Source organism: Delphinapterus leucas, chromosome 1 (genome assembly GCF_059928025.1).
Source record: "Delphinapterus leucas isolate spDelLeu-1000000601 "Yukka" chromosome 1, BTC_Dleu_Yukka2, whole genome shotgun sequence".
NCBI lineage: Eukaryota > Metazoa > Chordata > Mammalia > Artiodactyla > Monodontidae > Delphinapterus > Delphinapterus leucas.
Window position 1 is genome coordinate 89487321 of NC_143129.1, and position 26590 is coordinate 89513910.

General features: G+C 33.0%; 1 protein-coding gene across 1 annotated transcript in view; it reads right to left on the minus strand.

Moving 5' to 3' along the window:
• SYCP1 (synaptonemal complex protein 1) overlaps window positions 1-26590 on the minus strand; it is a 152521-nt gene that overhangs the window by 59548 nt on the left and 66383 nt on the right. Inside the window, exons 16-22 of the mRNA XM_022583832.3 lie at window positions 20258-20362; window positions 19348-19451; window positions 17817-17934; window positions 17031-17101; window positions 14130-14211; window positions 8156-8218; window positions 7918-7980 (exon numbers count right to left, since the gene is read on the minus strand). Coding sequence (XP_022439540.1) covers window positions 7918-7980; window positions 8156-8218; window positions 14130-14211; window positions 17031-17101; window positions 17817-17934; window positions 19348-19451; window positions 20258-20362 — 606 coding nt within the window. The remainder of the gene's footprint in view (window positions 1-7917; window positions 7981-8155; window positions 8219-14129; window positions 14212-17030; window positions 17102-17816; window positions 17935-19347; window positions 19452-20257; window positions 20363-26590) is intronic.

Consider the following 26590-nt stretch of genomic DNA (forward strand, 5'->3'; position numbering starts at 1 on the left):
AAGCAGTGTATATATGTCCATGCCACTCTCTCACTTTGTCACAGCTTACCATTCCCCCTCCCCATACCCTCAAGTCCATTCTCTAGTAGGTCATAGCTAGTGGGAAGCAGCCGCATAGCACAGGGAAATCAGCTCGGTGCTTTGTGACCACCTAGAGGGGTGGGATAGGGAGGGTGGGAGGGAGGGAGACACAAGAGGGAAGAGATATGGGAACATATGTATATGTATAACTGATTCACTTTGTTATAAAGCAGAAACTAACACACCACTGTAAAACAATTATACTCCAATAAAGATGTAAAAAAAAAAAAAACTGAAAGCATTTCCTCTAAGATCAGGAACAAGACAAGGATGTCCACTCTTGCCACTTTTATCCAACATAGTTTTGGAAATCCTAGCCATGGAAAACAGAGAAGAAAAAGAAATAAAGGGAATCCATATTGCAAAGGAAAAAGTAAAACTGTCACTGTTTGCAGATGCCATGATACCATACACAGAAAATCCTAAAGATGCTACCAGAAAACTACTAGAGCTCATCAATGAATTTGGCAAAGTTGCAGGATACTAAATTAATACACATAAATGTTGCATTCCTATACAAATAAATTAATACACAGAAATGTTGCATTCCTATACACTAACAACAAAAGATCAGAAAAAGAAATTGAGGAAACAATCCCATTTACCATCGCATCAAAAAGAATACAATACCTAGGAATAAACCTATCTAAGGAGGCAAAAGACCTGTACTCTGAAAGCTATAAGATGCTGATGAAAGAAATCAAAGATAACACAAACAGATGGAGACATATACCATGTGCTTGTATTGGAAGAATCAATGTTGTCAAAGTGACTATACTACCCAAGTCAATCTACAGACTCAATGCAACCCCAGCAAATTACCAATGGCCTTTTTTACAGAAATAGAACAAAAATAATTTTTAATTTGTATGGAAACATAAAAGACCCCAAATAGTCGAAGCAATCTTGAGAAAGAAAAATGGAGCTGGAGGAATCAGACACCCTGACTTCAGACAATACAAAGCTACAATAATCAAAACAGTATAATATTGGCACAAAAACAAAAATATAGCTCAATGCAACAGAATAGAAAGTCCAGAGATAAACTCACGCACCTATGGTGAACTGATCTATGACAAAGGAGGCAAGAATATACAATGCAGAAAAGACAGCCTCTTCAATAACCAGTGCTGGGAAAACTGGACAGCTTTATGAGAAAGAATGAAATTAGAACATTCCCTAACACCACACACAAAAATATACTAAAACTGGATTAAAGACCTAAATGTAAGGCCGGATACTATAAAACTCTTAGAGGAAAACATAGGCAGAACACTCTCTGACATAACTGTAGCAATATCTTTTTGGATCCACCTCCTAGAGTAACTAAAATAAAACAAAAATAAACAAATGGGACCTAACTAAACTTAAAAGCTTTTGCACAGCAAAGGAAGCCATAAACAAAATGGAAAGACAACCCAGAAAACAAGAAAAAATATTTGCAAGCAAAGTGACTGACAAGGGATTAATCTCCAAAACATACAAACAGCTCACACAGCCCAATATTAAAAAAACAAACAATCCAATCAAAAACTGGGCAGAAGATCTAAACAGACATTTCTCCAAAGAAGACATACAGATGGCCAAAAGCACATGAAAAGATGGTCAACATCACTTATTACTAGAGAAATGCAAATCAAAACTACCACGAGGTATCACCCCTCACCTGTCAGAATGACTATCCTCAAAGACAACAAATAACAAGCATTGATGAGAATGTGGAGAAAAGGGAACCCTCATGCACTGTCAGTAGAAATATAAATTGGTACAGCCACTGTGGAAAACAGTATGGAAATTCCTCAGAAAATTAAAAAAGAACACTACCCTATGATGCAGCAATTCCATTTCTGGGTGCTTTTCTGAGGAAAACAAAAACACTAATTTGAAATATATATGTACCCCTATGTTCCTTGTAGCATTATTTACAATAGTCAAGATATAGAAGCAACCTAAATGTCCATCAACAGATGAACCAATAAAATTTCAACCATTCTTGTAGGTAGGGCCCACTTTCATAGGTTTGAGACCTATGTAGTCATACAATGCTCTCTGATTAGTTTCCAGCCTATTTTGAATTTTTTAAGAATATTTGAACTAGGTGCCCCACCTTTTCATTTTGCACTGAGCCCTACATATTATGTGGCTAGTCCTGCTTAGGGGTGTAGTGATATCCCATTGTGACTTTATTTTTATTTCTGTAACTAATAGTGTTAAATATTTCTTCATGAGCTAATCAGTCATTAGTATACTTCCTTTGTGAAGTGTCTATTCAAGTCTTTTGCCCACTTTTTAATTTTTATTATGATAAAATACCCATAACATAAAATTTACCATCTTAACCTTTCTAAACCATACAGTTCATTTACATGGTTATGCAACCAATCCCCAGAACTCTTTATCTCATAAAACTGAAACTCTATACCCATTAAATAATTCCCCACTACCCCCCTCCCACAGTCCCTGGCAACCACCACTCTCTAGCCCATAAATTTGACAACTCTAGGTACCCCACATAAGTAGAATAATATTTGTCTTTTTGTGACTGGCTTCTTTCACTTAGCTTATGCCACCAAGGTTTATTCATGCCGTAGCATATATCAGAATTTCCTTCTTTCTTAAGGCTGGGTAAAATTTCATTCTGTGTATATACCACATATTGTTTGTCTACTCATTAGTCAATGAATGTTGAGTTGCTTCTACCTTTCAGCTATTGTGAATAATGCTGCTAAAAACACGGGTGTACACATATTTCTTTCAGACCCTACTTTCAATTCTTTAGGTATATACACAGAGGTGGAATTACCAGATCATATGTTAATTCAATTTTTAATTTTTGAGTAACCACCAGACTGCTTTCCAGAGCAATGGTACCATTTGACATCCCACCAACAGTGTACAAGGATTCCAATTTCTCTACAATTTCACAAATATTTCTTATGTTCTTTTTTTTTTAATAGTACCCATCCTAATGGATGTGAGGTGATATCTCATTGTGGTTTTGATTTGCATTTTCCTAATAATTAGTGATGCTGAAGATCTTTTCATGTACCTATATACCATTTATACATCTTCTGTGGAGAAATATTTATTCAAGTCCTTTGCCCATTTCCAATCCAGGTTGTTTGTAGTTGTCTTTTGCCAATTTTGAATTGGAATATTTGTCCTTTAGTGTTGAGTTTTAAGAGTTCTTTATATATTCTGGATATATGTTATTTGTCAAACAAATATTTTTGTCAGTATTTTTGTCTTCTTTGTACTTTGCCTATTTTTTTTTTTTTTCGGTACGCGGGCCTCTGACTGTTGTGGCCTCTCCGGACGCGCAGGCTCAGCGGCCATGGCTCACGGGCCTAGCCGCTTTGCGGCATGTGGGATCTTCCCAGACCGGGGCACGAACCCGTGTCCCCTGCATCGGCAGGCAGACTCTCAACCACTGTGCCACCAGGGAAGCCTGCCTATCTTCTTAATGATACCTTTTGATATGCAGATCTTTCAGATTTTGATGAAGTCTAATTTATCATATTTTTATGAATATTGCTAGTTCACTTACTAGTACACTAGTGACTTTGTAGAAACCTTAGAATTTTCAGTGTAGACCATCACATCGCTTAAGAAGAAACAGTTTTACATATTGTTTTACAATCTATATAACTTTATTCCTTTTTCTTGCCTTAATGTACTAGCTAGAACCTCCAATACAATGTTGAATGGGGTAGTAAGAGCAGACACTGTTCTTGATACTAAAGAGAAAGTATTCAGTCTTTCATCATTAAGTATGATGCTAGCTCTAGGTATTTTGTAGGTATTCTGTATTAGACTGATAAAGTCTCCTTTTATACCAAGTTTTGTTGAAAATTTTTTATCAAGAATGAGTGCTGAATTTTGTCAAATGTTTCGCTGCAATCATTGAGCTGATTATATTTTTCTATTTAATCACTTGATACAGTAAATTACACTGATAGTTTCCAATTTTAAACCTAACTTAAGTTTCAAAAACCCCCACTTCTTCAATGTAATATGGTTTTAATATATTGCTAGATTATATTTACTGGTATTTTTTTAAGGGTTTTATGTCTCTATAAAGGATACTGGTCTGTAATTTTTTTTCTTATAATATCTTTATCAGGATTTTGTATCAAAAAACTAGTTGGGAATTGTTTCCCCTCTTCTATTTTTTGAAAGAATTTGTAGAACACTGGCATTACTTCTTCCTGAATTGTGTGTTAGAATTCACCTGAGAACTTCCAGATCAGGATTTTCTCAAGGAGATTTTTTTTTGAATTTTATTTAATTTGTTTTTATACAGCAGGTTCTTATTAGTTATCTATTTTATACATATTGGTATATATATGTCAATCCCAATCTCTCAATTCATCCAACCACACCCCCCCACACACTTCCCCCCTTGGTGTCCATACGTTTGTTCCCTACATCTGTGTCTCTATTTCTGCCCTGCAAACCAGTTCATCTGTACCATTTTTCTGGATTCCACAAATATGCGTTAATATATGATATTTGTTTTTCTCTGACTTGCTTCACTCTGTATGACAGTCTTTAGGTCCAACCACATCTCTACAAATGACCCAATTTCATTCCTTTTTATGCATAAGTAATATTCCATTGCATATACGTACCACATCTTCTTTATCCATTTGTCTGTCAATGGGCACTTAGGTTGCTTCCATGACCTGGTTATTGTAAATAGTGCTGCAATAACACTGGGGTGCATGTGTCTTTCTGAATTATGGTTTTCTCTGGGTATATGCCCAGTAGTGGAATTGCTGGATCACATGGTAATTCTATTTTTAGTTTTTCTAGGAACTTCCATACTGTTCTCCATAGTGGCTATATCAATTTACATTCCAACCAACAATGTAAGAGGATTCCCTTTTCTTCACACCCTCTCCAGCATTTGTTTGTAGATTTTTTTGATGATGGCCATTCTGACCGGTGTGAGGTGATACCTCATGGTAGGTTTGATTTGCATTTCTCTAATAATTAGTGATGTTGAGCATCTTTTCATGTGCTTTGGGCCATCTGTATGTCTTCTTTGGAGAAATGTCTGTTTAGATCTTCTGCCCATTTTTTGATTGGGTTGTTTGTTTTTTTGATATTGAGCTGCATGAACTGTTTATATATTTTGGAGATTAATCCTTTGTCTGTTGATTCGTTTGCAAATATTTTCTCCCATTCTGAGGGTTGTCTTTTTGTCTTGTTTATAGTTTCCTTTGCTGTGCAAAAGCTTTTAAGTTTCATTAGGTCCCATTTGTTTATTTTTGTTTTTATTTCCATTACTCTAGGAGGTGGGTCAAAAAGGATCTTGATGTGATTTATGTCATAGAGTGTTCTGCCTGTTTTCCTCTAAGCGTTTTATAGTGTCTGGTCTTACATTTAGGTCTTTAATCCATTTTGAGTTTACTTTTGTGTATGGTGTTAGGGAGTGTTCTCATTTCATTCTTTTACATGTAGCTGTCCAGTTTTCCCAGCACCACTTACTGAAGAGACTGTCTTTTCCCCATTGTATATCCTTGACTCCTTTGTCATAGATTAGTTGACATAGGTGTGTGGGTTTATCTCTGGGCTTTCTATCCTGTTCCATTGATCTATATTTCTGTTTTTGTGTCAGTACTACATTGTCTTGATTACTATAGCTTGGTAGTATAGTCAGAAGTCAGGGCGTCTGATTCCTCCAACCCCATTTTTCTTTCTCAAGATTGCTTTGGTTATTCAGGGTCTTTTGTGTCTCCATACAAATTTTAAGATTTTTTTCTTCTAGTTCTGTGAAAAATGCCATTGGTAGTTTGATAGGGATTGCACTGAATCTGTAGATTGCTTTGGGTAGCATAGTCATTTTCACAATATTGATCCTTCCAATCCAAGAACATGGTATATCTCTTTTCTAGGAGATTTTTGATGACAAATTCAATTTCCCTGATATATGGCTCTTCAGATGTACTGTTTCATCTTGTGTCAGTTTTTAGGAAGTTAGGTTTTCCAAGAAATTTGCCCATATATACAATGGAATATTACTCGGCCATAAAAAGGAATGAAATTGGGTCATTTGCAAAGACATGGATGGACCTACAGACTGTCATACAGAGTGAAGTAAGTCAGAAAGAGAAAAACAAATATCGTATATTAACGTATATATGTGGAATCTAGAAAAAATGGTACAGATGAACTGGTTTGCAAGGCTGAAACAGAGACACAGATGTAGAGAACAAACATATGGACAGCAAGGGGGAAAAGCGGGGGTGGGGGTGGTGGCGGTGGTGGTGGGAAGAATTGGGAGATACATATATACACTAATATGTATAAAATCGATAACTAATAAGAACCTGCTGTATAAAAAAGTTAAATTTAATTAAATTTTTTAAAAATAAATTTGCCCATTTCATCTAAGTTTCAAATTTATTGATATAATGTTGTCCATGACATTCCTTTGTTATCCTTTTAATATTTACAGTATGTATATGGTAATGTCCTATTTTATTCCTGCCTTCAGTGAATTTTACTCTCTCTCCTTTTGTAATCAACCCTGCTAGGGGCTTATCAATTTTATTAATATTTTCAAAGAATCAACTTTTGATTTCATTAATTTTTGTCTTTGTCTCTCTTATTTCTTTGATCTCTCTTTTCATTTTTATTATTTCCTTTGGTCTACTTTCCATGGGTTTCATTTGCTCACCTCTTTTCAGTATCTGGGTGAAAACCTAGGTCATTTCTCCTTTTCTAAAATAAACATTATTTATAAATTTCCCTACAAGAACTGCTTTAGTTGCATCCCACAAATTTTGGCATATTGTATTTCTATGATCATTCCGTTTAAAATAATTTCTAATTTTCCTTGTGATTTCTTCTTTGGCCCATGAGTTACTTACTAGTATAATGCTTAATTTCCAAATATTTAGGCTTTTCCAGATATCCTATGGTTACTTATTTGTAATTTAATTCTGTTGTAGTGAGAGAATATACTCTATAAGACTTTAACATTTTTAAATGTATGGCCCAGCATATGGTCTATCTTGGTAAACAACCTATGTGCACTTCAAAAGAATTTACAGTTGTAGCTATAATGTTCTACAAATGTCAATTAAGTCAAGGTAGTTAATAATGTTGTTCAAATTTTGTATATTCTTACCTATTTTCTTGTAGTTGCATCAATTGCTGAAAGAGGGCTATTACAACCCCCAAATATAATAATGAAATTATCTATTTCTCATTTTAGTTTTTTACGTTTTTACTTCATGTATATTGAAGCTCTGCTATTAAGAACAAATACATTCATGACTGTTATATCTTCCTGATGAACTGATACCTTTATCATTATCAAATGCCCCTTAGGATCTCTGATAATACTCCTTGTATTTCAATCTATTATATGTGTTATAAAAATTGTTATTCCAGCTTTTCTATGCTTACTGTTTGTATAGCATATGACATATCTTTTTCCATATTTTTACTGCAACTTCCTTTTATCTTTATATTTAATAAAGTGTGTCTCTTGCAGGGAGCATATAGTGTGGCCTTGACTTTTTTATCCAGACTAACAATTCCAAGCCTCCACCCCAAACCTACTCAAGTTCAATTTTCAATGTATGGGTAAGGAATATGAAGACATATATATACACACGTGTACATATATTCTAAGCTGCTTAGATGATTTTAACATAGATAAACCAAAGATGTGCACTCTACTACAACTAAAAGGATTGATCCCCACAATCTCAAAAGATAATGATTGAAAATAATTGCTACAATATAAATAAAGGGCTTAAAATTCCTAAATTCTCATCTATGTGTTAGTATTTTTAAAACAAAAATAAGGATTCCAAATACCTTTATCTCATAAACATTCAGTTGCTTGCTTTCTGCTGTACTTTTTTTTTTTAAGGCCTTATTCTGTTAAAAGATAAAAATAAAGGATTATGTTTAATATCAAAGTGATTCAAACTTGCACTGTTACTGACTTAGACTAAAATTACTAAAGTAAAGGAAAGCATTATTCTCTAAAACTGTAGTAAAAACATAGGTTTTTTTTTTTTTAAATAGTTTTATTTTGAGAATCAGTACACACCTCCTGCTGGAGTTCTTCAATAACCTTGCTTTTATTTTCAACTTGTTTCCTTAAATTGTTACACTAAAAAATCAAGAGAAATTTAAAATATTTTATTCAATATTCCAGTCAAAATAATTTCAAACTAACAAAAATATTAGCATAGAGATCACTTCAAAAATCATGTCGTTAAATAATTCCATTAATGTCAAAAATATGTGAACAAGTACAAATTTTAATAGATTATCTCAGTACAAATTTGAAATTCTTAAAATGTCTTAATCTACTTAAAGAACACATGAATTCAATTACTTTAAGGGAAAAGTACCTTTTACTGAATCCCATACAGAGGGCTGAATTATATAATTAATTGGATTCTGGAAAGCCAGCCAGAGGATTAACTATAATTTGTCTTCTTTCTTATTCATTATTCCCCATTTACCATTTATGAGATCTCTTTTACTTATTATATTTGGGGAAGGGGAATAATATAATACTCTATCTCCTCTATATTACTCTATCTCCTCCTAAATACATTCTAATTCCTCTTACAGAAATACCATCTAAATCATTTTTTTAATATCTCACTTTGAGGGACTATTTCACCTGGCTACACATGTAGAATTGGATTAAGAGGTACTAGCCCAAAATTACATGGAGCACCATAAATGCAGCACAGATTTCTAAAGGGTCCTAAAACATTACAGATATATAAGCTGTTCTAATTTCCATCAAAGTAGAAAGAAAGTCCAACGGGAAAAAAAATTTAATATCCACGATTAGCACAAAATGCTGTGTTAAATATCTTTCTTGAAATACTCATATGTAGTCATAGTCAGCAACTATTCTGAAACTGAATAAGGTATGATACTGGGGTTTACAAGTGATTTATTTTATCTAAATTTTACTGTGCACCATCCCCCTCAATGGTCTATTTCAGAGAACTCAAAAGAAAACTGAAGAAGAAAATCCATAGAAAAGTGAGAAACATTTTACTGATTATCATGCCAATTGGCAGTTATAAACATATTAGGTGAAACTATTTGTGTATACAATTTTTATTTATTAAAAAAAGCAAAGACTTCCATTTTTGACAGAAAAATCACCTAGATACTCTGAACAACTTTCCTGATAAAAATAATTTAAAAGTAAATGTCTAAAAAATAAGAAATCTGCCTACTTGAAATTACAACTTTAAAGTGTCATAATAGTAGGTTTGAGGCTAGCATCAAAGGCAGCACTTGGCCTACGGGTATCTGCTGAACATACCTAGGGTAAAAGAGATGGGAGATAAAACTCAGAGCTCACTAAAGGTAGAGAATCCAATAAGAGAACCCTGCATAAAGTCACAAACTCAAAGGACTACCTACTCAGTGAAAGTGTAAACAAGAAATAAATCTGCCACACAGAATGGTACAGTAAGGAAACTTGTCTGTCTTGACCCTGGCACTGAGTGAATGGTATGAAAACTGTCCTGAAAATTTGTAGCCATGAGGTGGCCTTATATTGGATTGGGGAGGGGAGCGGGGCAGTCATTTATAGCTGGATTCATACTATCTCTATAATCTCAAAAACTTCAAATGGAGAATTTACTTTAAAATGGGCTCCTCGTTAGTAGTGTCCCCAAGAAAATCTTTCTGGGAGGATACCAATTTCAACACAAGCCACAAAGAATTACCACAGGTAAAAAACCAAGGAATCAGAAAACATAAATAAGGCTCAAAGAATAAAAAGTCAGCAGAAAGAATAAAGAGCAAAATCAGACCTGAAGAAGACTTCAGATATTGATATTATCAGACAAAGAATATCATATTAAAATATATTAAATATTTTTTAAAATTAAAGACTTGAAACTATGAAAAAGAAATGAGAGACCATAAACAACAATTAAGCAGATTTTTAAAAGAACTAATTAAAACTTCAGTAATGAAAAATATAATTAAAATTTAAAACTCAATAGACAGGAAAATAGGTTACTTCTTGGCCTTACCACATGAATGCTGAACACATTTTTAAAATATCAGTTTGAAGTATCACCAGATTATTAACTTTGCCCAAAAAAGCACATGTTTTATGCATTTCTCTGTTCTTCAGACCATCAAAACTTATTCCCTTGAGAGTTAATATTGATGATCATATTTTCCTGCTACTCAGTTTTTCCTAAAAAACTATCTTTATAACTGACATTACTACATATTATAAAAACCATCTTTATAACTGTAATAATGACAGTTCAAAAAATATGTATATTTTACTAAAAGGATAATGACATCAGATCTATCAGCTTTGTCATTTTGACTGGCCCACCTCACTGTCCCTTATTTCTGAATAAACTAATGAAAATTAAAGTAACTTAAGTTTTCAATCCTTTTAAATTTAAATAATATCCAAATTTAGGACTAATTAATATATTTGGTGGAATACCCAGAAATTCTTGAAAAGATTTTAAAGTATTACAGTTATTTTTAAGTCAAATAATTCATGTACAAAAAATCAAAGAATTTTATTCACCAGAATTCTAGGTAGAAGAAAATAGTGTTAATTATTAGAGGTCGGAACTTCAGAAAGTGAACTATGCTTTCCAAAAGATTACTCACTGACTCACTATACAGAAAGTCAAGTTTAAGACAAGTGTGTGGTGAAGGGCAGAGAAGGGAAAAGTGAATTGGTATTGCCAGCCAGGCAGTAAAAACATTTCACATAAAGAAAGCAGACATTTTTCTGCAGCTCCCTTGATTATAAGAATTGGAGAGATATCTAAGAATGATTTTTTAAAGCATCTTGCCACTCTAAAGATATCCACAACAAATGCAGCTGCTAAGAGAATGAAATTTGGGGAAAGGGAAGAGATAGCTAAAGATCAGTTTAATGAAGCTTTCTTTGGTCTTTGAAGCATTATGCAAAAACTCCTTATCCCAGAGCCTCTTCAAAGAAACCTGTAGTAAAAATCCTATACTATTCCTCGGGGAGGGGGAAGGGTAAGCTGGGACAAAGTGAGAGAGTGGCATGGACTTATATATACTACCAAATGTAAAATAGATAGCTAGTAGGAAGCAGCCGCATAGCACAGGGCAATCAGCTCAGTGCTTTGTGACCACCTAGAGAGGTGGGATAGGGAGGGTGGGAGGGAGACACAAGAGGGAGGAGATATGGGGATATATGTATATGTATAGCTGATTCACTTTGTTATAAAGCAGAAACTAACACACCATTGTAAAGCAATTATACTCCAATAAAAATGTTAAAAAAAAAAATCCTATACTATTCCTGAAAGCCTTCAAAGTGGAATTGAGATTTCTTTGTACAGGACAATGTAAAGGTTGGCCCTAAAGAATCTAGCCATACATATTTTGTTACAAAGTCTCTATTCTTAAATATTTTTCACATTTGATAATACCTTGTTTTCTAATATCTTCATTTGTTTATCTTTTTTTACAACTTCACATTCAATGCTTCGAGCCTAAAAAACATTATTTGACATCAGATTTTTAAAAAATGTTAAGAGAATTTCTATTTTCTGAGTATCTTTTAGACATGGAATTATAAAGCTTAGTCTTATATTTCTACGAAAACATTTATCAGCTCTCCCAGTTTAGTTCAGTAACCTTTTTTAAAAAAGAAATTCTTTTTGTGTCTATATGTCAATGTTCATTATTCTTACCTTAGCATTAATATCACTTTACAATATTTTATTAGCTTTCCCAGTTTATACTGAATTTTTTTAACTATATATAAATGTTTATAATTTGTTAAATATGTCTTTCACAAACATTTGTTAAACTGAACTTTGTAACAATCCAATGATATAGAAAAGTAGGTATTATTATCCCCACTTTAGAGATGAGGAAACAAAGGCTCAGATAAACTACGTATGAAATAATAAATGTCTGAACTAACGTAGTGGATTGGGATAAAAGAAGAGTGTAATGAATTTCAATGTCAGCCAAAATATCCAAGAAATATTTGTATTTTAAATTCTTGCCAGAAAACTGTTTCAACAGGTAAATTGAAATCCAACCATGGAAAGCTGAAACATGCTATCAATTTGTCTTGCATTTCATTTGTTTTTTTTTTTTCCTTAACTCATCATTAATATTTTCTACTTTGGTAAAATAAATTTAAGTTCTTAGTGGAAGATTTCTATTTTACATTAAACATGAAATTCATGTTTTTCCCTACACCAACAAAATTAGTGTTTTGAAGCAGCCTCTGATACAAATTTTAAAGTAGTGAATTACATACCAAGTCTTTAGGAGATTAAATTCATTTTTTTCGGGTTGAATTTAACAAATAAATATGAAACTCAAAGAAAAAATAGCTTTTTGAGAAAAATATGTGATATAGTCTAAAGAATGTTAGAAAGGCAGCTCTACCACTTCTTAGTCATGTAGCTTTTCAAGTTTTTACCCTTTGAAGGCCTGACTTCCTAATTCATAAAATGAGAACAAAAATGACTTCCAGTTTAAGATAACATACATAATCTAGAATGTTCCTGGTTCATTGCAAGCCCTTAAAAACATAGTTCATCTCATCCTTAGACTATTCCAATAGTCTTAGAACTCTCCAACGTATAAATAAAATTATGACACTTCTCAGGTGAAAACTCTTCAATAACCTCAAACTCCTAAATATAGCTATGTGGCCTTAAATGATCTACCCTCATTTTCCCCCACCCTCATTTTTCCCCATCTTCATCTCTCCACTCGCATCTCCTCACCTCTCATCTTTCCCTCCTCTCTCCACTCTCACCACTATCTTAAACTCCACCTTTCAGCCAAGATAAACTTTGTCTAGTTGCTTAAATATGATGGGCTCTCTCATACTTCATATACAATGTGTGTATGTGTGTATGTATGTGTGTGTGTGTGTGTGTGTGTGTGTGTGTAACTTGGAATACTCTTCTTTTCCCTGATATACTTGTGCCCACACCTCTGCCTTCCACTAATTCCTATTAATCAGAGGTTTCAAAATGAATGTTGCTTCTTCCAGGAAGCTTGTCCTGACTCAAGTTTAGATAGATGCCCTTTCCATGGGCTCCAACAGCAATTACATAGAAGACCTATGTTTTGGTCTGGCCAGCATCCTTTCCTGGAAAGACTCTTTCAGTATAAATTTCACAGTAATCCTGCTTAGTTCATAAAGCTTGATGGGGACTGATATGTCTCCAAGGATGGCAATGCAGCTCAGGCTTAGATAGATTACTCTATCCCCTAATTGCAATGAATGGCTCAGGTATAAGTGAGCTAAACTAGGCCAGAGTCCTCTCTAAGAATTTTTTCAGAGCTTTCAAGACTATTTTTTATAGCCTTCCAACTTATTCCAGTGCCTTTCACCTCTCCCTATTCCATTCTCAAAAATTAAAAATGTTACTTGCCTAATGAAAAAACTTAATTGGATACTATTGTCCACCAAAACAAATTAAAAACAAACTTAGCACCCAGAACAGTGCCTGGCACATCATAGGTAGTCAGTAATATTTGTGGAATGAATGAAAAAACACAGTCAAGGCTTTCACAATCTAGGTTGATCAGCACAATCTATTTTGGCACCCTTTTCTCCCTCTATGTATGTTATATACTATAATCATGTCACATACTTTATACTATTCCACTTTTGTGAATAATCTTCCCTAAAAGCCTTCTTCCTATCTCAACTCTTTGAAATCATTTCCACCAATGCACAACACAAATTTATTAATCAATTTATCAGTATATTTCATATTACTAAAGTATGAGCCTTTTATTTAGCCTAAAATATAAATCAACATTTATAAATGCTCACTATTTAAAGAAATTTAGAATCATGCCACTATTTCTTCTAGATATAAACCACATAAGCAAAATAACCCAACGTGGCCCCTATTTTTAAGGTCAATAGCCTACAACAGCCCTTGGCCCACTAATTATTTATACAATAGTATACTTTTTCTTGACACGTGGTATTGCTTTTATGATTTAAAATTTTGTGATAGAACCTTTTATTAAATACAACATACCTTTTCTTCACTCTTGTCCAATTTATATTTAACTTCATCTCCTTTCTGTTTTAGTTCTTCTTTCACAGATTCCAGTTCATTCCTTAAAGAAATAGAAGAGTGATACTGTAATAAAATCTATATTTTCATTTTATTCCCTTTCTGGAATTCCTAAAACGGTCGACTATTTAATTTTTTGTTGGTTTATATTTTCATTTTGTTTGATAATTTTTCATGCATTAATGTCAATAAGCACAATTCTACTCCTACATTTAAATTAATTTATACATTTATTTTGAAATTACTTAGATCTTTATAGACATTTTTCCATAAAAAAAGAAACTCCTAGATAGGAAAACTTATTTCTTATTTAAGTCAAGATTTCACTTTACTGTTTTCTTAGTCATAAATTAGTCATCATTCTAAGACATAGTCGTAATGTTGTACAGATAAATTAGGGACATACATACCAGTGATTTTAAAGAAGAACTACATGACTGAGATATTTGCGTATACCTGTATCCATATATATGTACAGAGTATCTCTGGAAACATACACAAGAAACCATGATACCTCTGGAGAGGGAAACTGGATATCAGGAAGGCAAAAGGCAAGCAAAACAGGTTTCTTTCCCCATGTCCTTTGGTCCTTTTGATTTTTACACCACATGCATGTATTATCCTTTCAAACTTTTTTCAATTTAAAATCTGTCTGTTGCATATGAAAACAAGGATGTTTTGTCTCAGAAGGATACTTAAAGCTATTTCTTTTTTTTTTTTTTTTTTTTTTGTGGTACACGGGCCTCTCACTGTTGTGGCCTCTCCCATTGTGGAGCACAGGCTCCGGACGTGCAGGCTCAGCGGCCATGGCTCACGGGCCCAGTCGCTCCGCGGCATGTGGGATCTTCCCAGACCGGGGCACGAACCTGTGTCCCCTGCATCGGCAGGCGGACTCTCAACCACTGCGCCACCAGGGAAGCCCTAAAGCTATTTCTAATTGTAGACTCTCTTGTTACTACAACTGATATGTTACTGGGTCTAATGTAAATGCATGGAATAGTATTCAATCACGTGGAATAACTTGGCCTTGTAAGAAATGAATCTAGGATGTTTACTCTTCAACTGAGTTTAAAATTTTTAATTGGAATATTCTTACTTTTCCTAAATATATTTTTATTTACAGTTTTGTAAGTCCATAGAGTAGGCAGATGTACAAAAAGATATTATCCAAACAACTTAAATTCTCTTAAATTAAAAGCAGCCTTTCCCTAAAAAAATCTTCACTTTTTATCCCCAAAATGTACAGTGGCTTAATCACAGATTTAGTCTATAAATAACAGTTACTTCTGAAGAAGAAAAGTAAGCATAAAGGACAAAAGTAATCTTTAGAAGCATAGTAAAAGATGACTTTCCAAATATGGAAAATAGTAAGAGTTAAGTGCCAGGCACTGTGCTCAGCACTTTATTCACATTTCCTCATGTAATCCCCAGACAGTCCTATGAGGGAGATATATTAGGTCTAAGGAAATATCAAATAATTTACAATTGTTAAGTTTTAATGACCACATTCTTTCATCAAACAAGTCAAAACTTAATACATCAGAATGTGAGTACAAACAAGAGCCCCCAAATATTTGGAAATCATCTAAATTACTAGTGGATTAAAAGGAAACTTAAAATACAAAAACAGATTATTTAGAAAATAATAAACATGAAAACACTGCATATCAAAAAGCAGGTCACAGATCTACAGTAGTGTTAGAAAGTAAATTGATACCTTGAAATGTTTTTCAGTATTTGAAAAAGAGAAAGATAAACCAAATATCAATATATTGATTTTTAAATATATCAATTTTTAAAGTAACTAAAGAAAATATTAATATTTGATTGCAGGCAGGTAAGTAAAAAAGCAATGGGAAAAAATTTCAAAAGGAAAGAATTTGATTTAATACAAAATTTTTTTTAAAAACTTCTGTATAACAAAAAAATTACCCAAAGTGAAAGGAAAACAACAGGTTAGGGGAAATATGTGCTTTAAATAAAATAACATAAAGGATTAATATGTTTTTTAAAGCTTAAATGAGTAAGAAAATAATCAAGATATCAAAATATTAGTGGGCAACAGGCATAAGCAATTTACAGAGAAGAAACTCTAGCAAACACACACGAAAAATTCCAAAGCTTACCCAAAACATGAAAATTATAAATCATAAGAACTATGAGTTGTTTCTACCTGTTATATTATCAAATAAATTAATGATAATACCCAAAAGTAATTAAAACATTTGGAACCAGCATTTTCATAAAATATTGGTTGTATTGCATGGTTTACAACTGATAAAACCTATTAGAAACCATTGTTCTATAAAAAGTAATTGAAATAATTATTCCTATGACTCAATAAATTCACACTGGAAATTTATCCTATAAGAAAAAAATCTCTATGTCCCAAAATGTTTACTACAGTATTCTTTACGATAGTGAAAAACTGGAAAATGTAAATATCCAAATTAAAATATTGTTATATCCACTTGACTGACTGGCATACAAGCATTAAAATAGATGATTGTGAAAACAACTAGAAACATAGATAATGCTTAAAGTAATATTAAATTTTTTAAATACCTCTTCTAAATTTTCTGGCATATGACTAGTATACTTTCTTAAATAAATATTAAATATTAGAAAGTTTATGATACTTTAAAATTAATTTCTACATCTAATATCACTATTTCAAGCTAAGTATAAAATAGACATTATTACAATTTTACTTTTAAGCAGGATTCCAAAGCAATGATTTAAGTCTAATTTTTTATTTTATACTATATTCAACATAAGATTAATGTAAATTAACTACAACAAGTTAATAGAAAAGAAATACTATTTTGGGCCAGTCAAAAAAGGCCAATGCATTAGTCTTGCCTCAATTGTGTTTCTGTCTCTTCCAGATTTTCTATTTGTTTCAACATCCTTTCTTCTTGCTTTTTGCTGTTCTAAAGAAATAATCAGTGCGGTTTATATTAATTATTTTGTTTCAACAAAACTAAAATTGAAATTAATACTCAAGACCTTTATCTGTCTTAAAATTCATTTAATTATATATAAAGCAAGAGAATGGGTTATTTAACTTATACAGTTCCACACTAGTTTTCCAGCCTTATTCTATTCCCCTAATAATCTCTATATTAGTAGCTAAAAAACTAGTCTTACTTGCTGTTTCCCAGTGATACTTTGAGACTTGTGTCCTTTGTTCGTATTGTTATGGCTTCAAGGAATGCTTTTCCACTCATTGCTACCGACTGAACTGATAATTATTCATGTTTTTAAGGCAAAAATCAATGCTGTATTCTCTCTGAAGCCTTCTCTTTCTCTTTCCCCAAGGCAGAAGTGATCCTGTGAACTGTGATAACACTTTGTCCCCCAAACAATACATATGATATACTATTTTAAGCTATTTGAGCATTTATTTTTTTTATTGAGTCATAAACTAAAGAGGAATGATATTTTATTCATCATTGTATGCATATTATTACTACCTCAATATGCATATTTTTCTTCTAAAACAAAGTATTTCGAAGAAAAAGATAATCAGATAATCTAAAATAATCAGACTTTTAAAGCTGGAAGAAACTTTAGAGGTAATCTATTCTAACCTCTTAACTTTACAGTAAGAAAACTAAGTCACTGGGACTTTCTTTTTCAACTCACATTAATATCTTCTTGCTGTTTCTTTAATTCTAGGGCCATATCCCTTGTTTCTTGTGCTAGGTCTTTGTTTTCCAGTGAAAGCCTTTTGCAGCTTGCAGTTAGTTCAGTATTCTTAAGCCTGTTTTTGAAAAAACATGTCATACCAAAATATTTACATATAAAATTATATGATGTGGAATTTTATCCAAAATAATCTTAGGGGAAAGAAAGGAAGGGCTGGGGCTACAAATGAAATAAGATTGGCCATTAGTTAAAAATTTTTGAAGCTGGGTGATAGGTATATGCTGGTTCATTACAATATTCCCTCTTAACGTTGTATATATTTGAAAATTTTCTATAGTAAGTTTTTCAAGATGTTACATATTTCCTTGCATATTCTCCATACCACTTCCCTGTTTATCTTTCACAAATTTTGAAAAGTATTTATTTTTTTCATATAATATTTTCTTTAGTAGACTGTCTCTTAGAAACTGTTTCAAATTTCTGATGATTTAACAGTACATGAGACATTAATTATTTTTAATTAAAATATTTTCATTAAAATAAATAAAACTTTGTGCACATGCACAACACTTAAACTGCTCTTACAAGGTCTCAAATATTCTACATTGGAAGAGAGATTACTGCTGTTACTGGTTGCAGCCAGGATCAATTTTAAATGAGGGAAGGGGAGTGTGTGGCTGGCTCTATGGAAGGTTTTCAGAAGCACCTTTTATCTCCTACTTACTGATACTGGAAACTCATCAAAGAGTTTTAATTAAAAAATGAAAAGTTGAAAAAGCAAATATACCAAGGATAACACAAATTTATATTAATCAGTTCATTCATTAAAAGGAATTTTGGTTAATAGATGAATATTACCCAGAGCCCCTACAAAAGTACTGTTGAAAAGGCACCAGAAAGCTGAGAATGGGAGTTGAAAGAGAAGTGACAAGATGCTGAGTAAATTACTTATTTCTCATTTTTATCTAGAGTTGAGAAGCAACCAGAAAGCAAAAATCATGCTCACCACTAGATTGCCTACTTCAGTTTAGTTCTCCCTGAGTAACAACACAACAATCATTTCCTCCCACTTTCTCTAGAAATTAAATTTACTAAGTAGGTGAAACAACTAGATATTATGTTTGGACAATGTGAGAAATGAATTTATATTTTGTCAGTTCATCAATACAAACCTATGTAGTAATTTAGTAAAACAATCAAAATAACTAGTTACAACTACAAATGATTATTTTTATGAGGAGCTAAATAATCTCCAAGAAAAGAGCATATCGCTCTTCTAATGCAGTTCTCAAGTTTGTGATATATATTCTTCTTATGTCAATAATATGTACCTCCTTTAACAATGAAATTGGCACATTATTTTGATCTTTAATCAGAAATAAAACACAACTTTAAGCCTATTCAAAAAAGTATTACACATAATTTACTAATTTAGTATTACCTACTTCGGAAAGTAGTTAATACTTTACAGTATTACAGAAAGCTTAGGAATTGAATACATAAGCTACTTTATAGATAGAAAACATACTTCTCATTTTCAAGCTCAGTTTTCAGCTCTTTAACCTGTTTTGAATAATGCTGTTCACTTGTTGCAATGGCAGTTAACTGTATTTCCAAATCATGTACTTTTTTCTGGAAAATAAACATGTATTATCACAGCAAATGTTTTTACAGTTTTCTCACTTAAAAAGTATGGTCACTCCATGTAAGCAAGTTATATCTTTGGCAAAAATATGTCAAATTTTTAAAATTTAAATTGATTTAATGCCATAGTCATTATAATTTTAAAACAATGAGCAATGACAAATGCAATACTATAAGTAAATTCCATCTTGATATTCTGAAGCTCAACCAGTAAAATTATATTTACATATTATAAAATACTATTGTCAATTTTGTACTACCAAGTAATTAATTTCAATTAAAATGTCACATTTTTAAGAAGAAATGCATTAGTTAATGAAATCAGGCAGTACTTGAAAAACTAAGCTGTTCTTACTATATTAGAAAGACAATTACAATGTAATACTGTAATAGACTGAAAACATACTTTTTAAAAATAAAAGACATTCTAAAATTATAACATGAGCACTATAAAAACTACTGTAAGCTAAGAACTTAATAAAGGCTAAAATTTAAATGTATCAATTAAGAAATACTCAAGACATCAAGAAATGTAATTGTTATAAGCCATGGCATCATGTATACTATTGGTATCTAAAATGTTGACCTTTCTCTTCCTCATTATAATATGCAGGTTCTCTAAATGTGCTTTAAATCAATTGTTAGCATACTAAATGTAGCAGGAACACATCTTCCAGAGGAATTTTGTGAAGCAATCTTGCACAAATCTAACAGCCACACCGTAATCTACAATGTAAATCTGTATCCTACTAACAAAACACTTGGAAAAAAAAATGTATCCTTTTTAAACAAACCTCTCTGGTTTTGAGAAGCCCTGTTAGTTCTTGTTCTGCTCCTTTTAATTCTTCAGCAATCTTCTCAAACTGTTTCTTCTCATCTAAAAGCTTTTGGTTTTCTGCCTATTTAAGGACATTAACAAATCATGACAATCAAAGCACACACACATTCAAGATAATCAAGCTGCTCAAACAGAGTTGTGAAGAGAATTATGAATTTCTCTTTGGCTCAAATTTTTAAAAAAGAGAAAACAAGTCATTAAGTAAATTCCCAAACTAAATATGATAACAGAGGATTTAATGGGCAGAGCCCTGGAATTTTTTATTTTAAAAAAATAAGTCATACAGGTCACTGAATTCAAACCTCACCTTATGCATAAATCACTTTAATTTATTAGCACTTATTACTTAACTCACTATTCTATCAACCCAGTTTGTACTTACATTTTACTAAAATGCTCTTCCTGTAACTTTCATGCAATGGTCATTGTTCTGTGTTCCTTAATCACAAAGTCTAATTCCTCTTTTCACATGATAGCTGAGAAATATTTGAAGAGCTATCATCACTCCTGAACTTTTCTCTTAGCTATTCTAAAATTTCTAATTATTTTTATTATATATTCCTATGGAATGGTTTTATATTGCCTCATTCCTTCAGGATGGGCTCACTTTGTCAACATACCATTCTAAATGAGGTGTCAAGAATTTAATTCAATGTTCTAGACAACCATGGGTCAGCAAACTACAGCTCACAGATCAAACCCAGCCACTGCCTGTTTTTAATAATTCTTTACCATAATATAGCCAACCTAGTTGTTTATATATTATCTATGCCTGTCTTGCCCTGTAACAGCAAAGTTGAATAGCTGCAGCAGAGACCATATGGCCCGCAAAGCCTAAAAACTTACTATTGGCCTTTCACATAAAAATTCTGTCAACCTCTGCTCTAGACAAGTCCTATACAACAAAACTCTCTGCAACAATAGGAACATTTTCCATCCTGTCCAATATGGTAGCTATTAGTCCTTCAAATGTGGGCCACTGGAGCTTAGAAACTGACTTGTTAATTTGATTTATTTTAATTAATTTAAATATAACACATTTGGCCAGTGGCTACCATACTGGTTAGCATAGCTCTAGCTACTGAGCAAAACAAACTATAATCTAACCATTAACTCTTTAGTTATGAGTGCTTAATTTCTATTACTTCTTCCTGTTATCCAACAGAGCATAAGATTATGAATTCAATATTTATTTTGTTTACTTAAGCATGAGATTATAATAATTTTATTAAAGCCTTGCCAATAAGAGGTCTGAGATTAAAAACTATAAAATCCACTAATTGCAGTTATAGAGTCTGAATTTTACCAATAAGCAATGTAGAGCTATTGAAAGTTTTGATATAGCAATATAACATGATCATATTTGTGATTTAAAAAAGATAACTATAGAAATAGTACATAGGAAGACCCAATTATAATCAGGTATATATCTATACCTATATAGATATGTACAAATATCTACAAATATAAAGACTCAAAGATATGGCATGTAAACAATAAACATAAGAAAACTAATGGCCATAATAATATCAGTTAAAACAGACTTCAAAATGAGACAGTATTATCAGAGATAAAGACAGGCATTCAATCATGACCAAAGAGTCAATTCAGCTGGAAGATATAATAGTTACATATAAATGTAAAACCTTTAACCGAAATTCAAAATACACAAGGCAAACATCGACAGAATTAGAGAGAAACAGACAATTACAAAATCAAAGTAAGAGATTTTAATACCCATCTTTCAGTAAACAATAGAACTGGACAAAAATTAATCAAAACCAAAAGATTTTTCACAATACCATCAACCAACTGTACCTAATTGACATTTATAGAACGTTCCACCTAACAATAGCAGAGGAAATATTCTTTTCAAGTGCACATGGAGCATTCACTCAGATATACAAGATCATGATTTCTAAAACAAACCATAACAAATTTAAGTAATAAAGTATATTATTTGACCATAATGGAATTAAGCTAGAAATGAATAACAGAAATATAACAGCAAAATCTCCAAATACACAGAAATTAAATAACAGACTTATAAATAACCCCAGGGTCAAAGAATAAATCTCAAGAGAAATCAGAAAATAAATGAAAATGAAAATACAACATATCAAAATTTGTGGGATAAAGCTAAAGAGGTGATTAGAGGAAATTTATAATATTAAATGTTTACATTAGAAAAGTCTCAAAAGAGCAATCTAAGTTTCCACCTTAAAAACATAGAAAAAGAGCAAATACACACAAAGCAAACAGAAGGGAGGAATAAAGAGAAGAAATCAGTGAGACTGAAAATCAAAAACCTATAGAGAAAATCAATGAAATAGAAAGCTGGTTATTTGAAAAGATTGATAAAGTAATAAAACTCTATCAAGACTGACAAAGAAAACAAGACCACAAGACAACCCTCAGAATGGAAGAAAATATTTGCAAATGAAGCAACTGACAAAGGATTAATCTCCAAAATTTACAAGCAGCTCATGCAGCTAAATAACAAAAAACCAATAAACCCAATCCAAAAATGGGCAGAAGACCTAAACAGACATTTCTCCAAAGAAGATATACAGATTGCCAACAAACATATGAAAGAATGCTCAACATCATTAATCATTAGAGAAATGCAAATCAAAACTACAATGAGCTATCATGTCACACTGGTCAGAATGGCCATCATCAAAAAATCTAGAAACAATAAATGCTGGAGAGGGTGTGGAGAAAAGGGAACACTCTTGCACTGTTGGTGGGAATGCAAGTTGATACAGCCACTATGGAGAACGGTATGGAGGTTCCTTAAAAAACTAAAAATAGAATTACCATACGACCCAGCAATCCCACTACTGGGCATATACCCTGAGAAAACCATAATTCAAAAAGAGTCATGTACCAAAATGTTCATTGCAGCTCCATTTACAATAGCCAGGAGATGGAAGCAACCTAAGTGTCCATCATTGGATGAATGGATAAAGAAGATGTGGCACATATATACAATGGAATATTACTCAGCCATAAAAAGAAATGAAATTGAGTTATTTGTAGTGAGGTGGATGGACCTAGAGTCTGTCATAGAGTGAAGTAAGTCAGAAAGAGACAAACAAATACCGTATGCTAACACATATATATGGAATGTAAGAAAAAAATAGGTCATGAAGAACCTGGGGTAAGATGGGAATAACGACACAGACCTACTAAAGAATGGACTTAAGGATATGGGGAGGGGGAAGGGTAAGCTGTGACAAAGTGAGAGAGTGACATGGACACATATACACTACCAAACGTAAAATAGATAGCTAGTGGGAAGCAGCCACAGAGCACAGGGAGATCAGCTCAGTGGTTTGTGACCACCTAGAGGGGTGGGATAGGAAGGGTGGGAGGGAGAGAGATGCAAGAGGGAAGAGATATGGGAACATATGTATATGTATAACTGATTCACTTTGTTATAAAGCAGAAACTAACACACCATTGTAAAGCAATCATACTCCAACAAAGATGTTAAAAATAAAATGACTGACAAAGAAAAAAGAGAGAAGACATAAATCACCAATATCAGCAATGAAAATAAGGGTAACACTACAGACTCCAAAGACATTAAAAAAATAATTGCAGGGAGTGCTACAAACAACTCCATGCACAGACAGTAGACAAAGTTAATGAAATGGGTTAATTCCTTAAAAAACACAAACTACCAAAATCACCCAAGATAAAGCAAGTAACTTGAATAATTCTATAGCAAAAATAAATAAAATTCATAGTTAAAAATATTGCCAAAAAGCAATCTCTAGGTCCACATGATTTCTCTGGAGAATTCTACCAAACATTTAAAAAAGAAATAATACTAATTCTATATAATCTCTTCCAGAAAATGGAAATGAAAGAAATGATTCCCAACTCATTTTATGAGGCCAGCATTAGCCTGGTTCCAAAACCAGTGAAAGACAGTCCAAGAAAACTATAGGCCAATAACTCTCATGAACACGAAAACAAAAATCCTCAACAAAATACTAACAAAAAAATTCAACAATACAGAAAAAGAATAATACAGGCATATCTCAGAGATATTGTGGGTTCATTACAGAATACTGCAATAAAGCAAATATCACAATAAAGCAAGGCACAGAAACTTTCTGTGCACATAAAAGTTATGTTTACACTATTCTTAGTTTATTAAGTGTTCAATAGCATTATGTCTAAAAACAACAATGTACATACTTTAATATAAAAATACTTCGGAACTTCCCTGATGGAGCAGTGGTTAAGAATCCACCTGCCAAAGCAGGCGACATGGGTTCAAGCCCTGGTCTGGGAACATCCCACATGCCATGGAGCAACTAAGCCCATATGCCACAACTACTGAGCCTGTGCTCTAGAGCTCATGAGCCACAACTACTGAGCCCACTTGCCACAACTACAGAAACCCACACACCTAGAGCCCATGCTCTGCCACAAGAGAAGCCACCTCAATGAGAAGCCCGTGCACCACAACAAAGAGTAGCCCCCACTCGCTGCAACTAGAGAAAGCCCGTGCACAGCAATGAAGACGCAATGCAGCCAAAAAGAAATAAATAAATAAAGTTTTTTAAAAATACTTCATTGCTAAATAAACCCAGACACCTACGGTCAATTAACCTTTGACTAAGGAGGCAAGAATATACAATGGGAAAAGTCTCTTCAGCAAGTGGTGTTGGGAATGTTGGACAGCTGCATGTAAATCAGTGAAGTTAGTATGCTAACACATATATATGGAATTTATGAAAAAAAATATCATGAAGAACCTAGGGGTAAGACAGAAATAAAGACACAGACCTACTAGAGAATGGACTTGAGGATATGGGGAGGGGGAAGGGTAAGCTGTGACAAAGTGAGAGAGTGGCATGGACATATATACACTACCAAACGTAAAATAGATAGCTAGTGGGAAGCAGCCGCATAGCACAGGGAGATAGCTCGGTGCTTTGTGACCACCTAGAGGGGTGGGATAGGGAGGGTGGGAGGGAGGGACATGCAAGAGGGAAGAGATATGGGAACATAGGTATATGTATAACTGATTCACTTTGTTATAAAGCAGAAACTAACACACCATTGTAAAGCAATTATACTCCAATATAGATGTTAAAAAAATAAAAAAGAATACACCCTCTCACCATACTCAAAAATAAACTCAAAATGGCTTAAAGACTTAAACATAAGACATGACACCACAAAACTCCTATAACAGATCACAGGCAAAACATTCTCTGACATAAATCATACCAATTTTTTCTTAGGTCAGTCTCCCAAGGCAATAGAAATGAAAACAAAAATAAATAAGTGGGACCTAATCAAACTTACAAGCTTTTGCACAGCAAAGGAAACCATAAACAAAACAAAAAGACAACCTACAGAATTGGAAAAAATAATTGCAAACGATGTGACCAACAAGGGCTTAATTTCCAAAATATACAAACAGCTCATACAACAACAATAAAGAAACAAACAACCCAATCGAAAAATGGGCAGAAGACCTAAAGAGACATTTCTCCAAAGAAGATATACAGATGGCCAATAGACACATGAAAAGATGATCAACATCGCTAATTATTAGAGAAATGCAAATCAAAGCTATAATGAGGTACCACCTCACGCCAGTCAGAATGGCATCATTAAAAAGTCTACAGATAACAAATGCTGGAGAGAGTGTGGAGAAAAGGGAGCCCTCCTACACTGTTGGTGGGAATGTAAGTTGGTGCAGCCACTGTGGAAAACAGTATGGAGGTTTTCTCAGAAAACTAAAAATAGAATTACCATAGGATCCAGCAATCCCACTCCTGGGCATCTATCCAGACAAAACTATAATTCAAAAAGATATATGCACCCCTATGTTCATAGCAGCATTATTCACAATAGCCAAGACATGGAAACAACCTAAATGTCCATCGACAGATAGATGGATAAAGAAGATGTGGTACATATATACAATGGAATACTACTCAGGCATAAAACAGAACAAAATAATGCCATTTGCAGCAACATGGATGAACCTAGAGATTGCCATATGAAGTGAAGTAAGTCAGAAAGAGAAAGACAAATACCATATGATATCACTTATATATGGAATCTAAAATATGACACCAATGAACCTACCTAAAAAACAAAAACGGAGTCATGGATATAGAGAATAGACTGGTGGCTGCCAGAGGTAGGTGGGTGGGAGAGGGAAAAAAAAATACTTCATTGCTAAAAAAATGCTAACCAACATTACATTATTTGTAATCTTTCTGCACTAGTAACAAAGATCACTGATCACAGA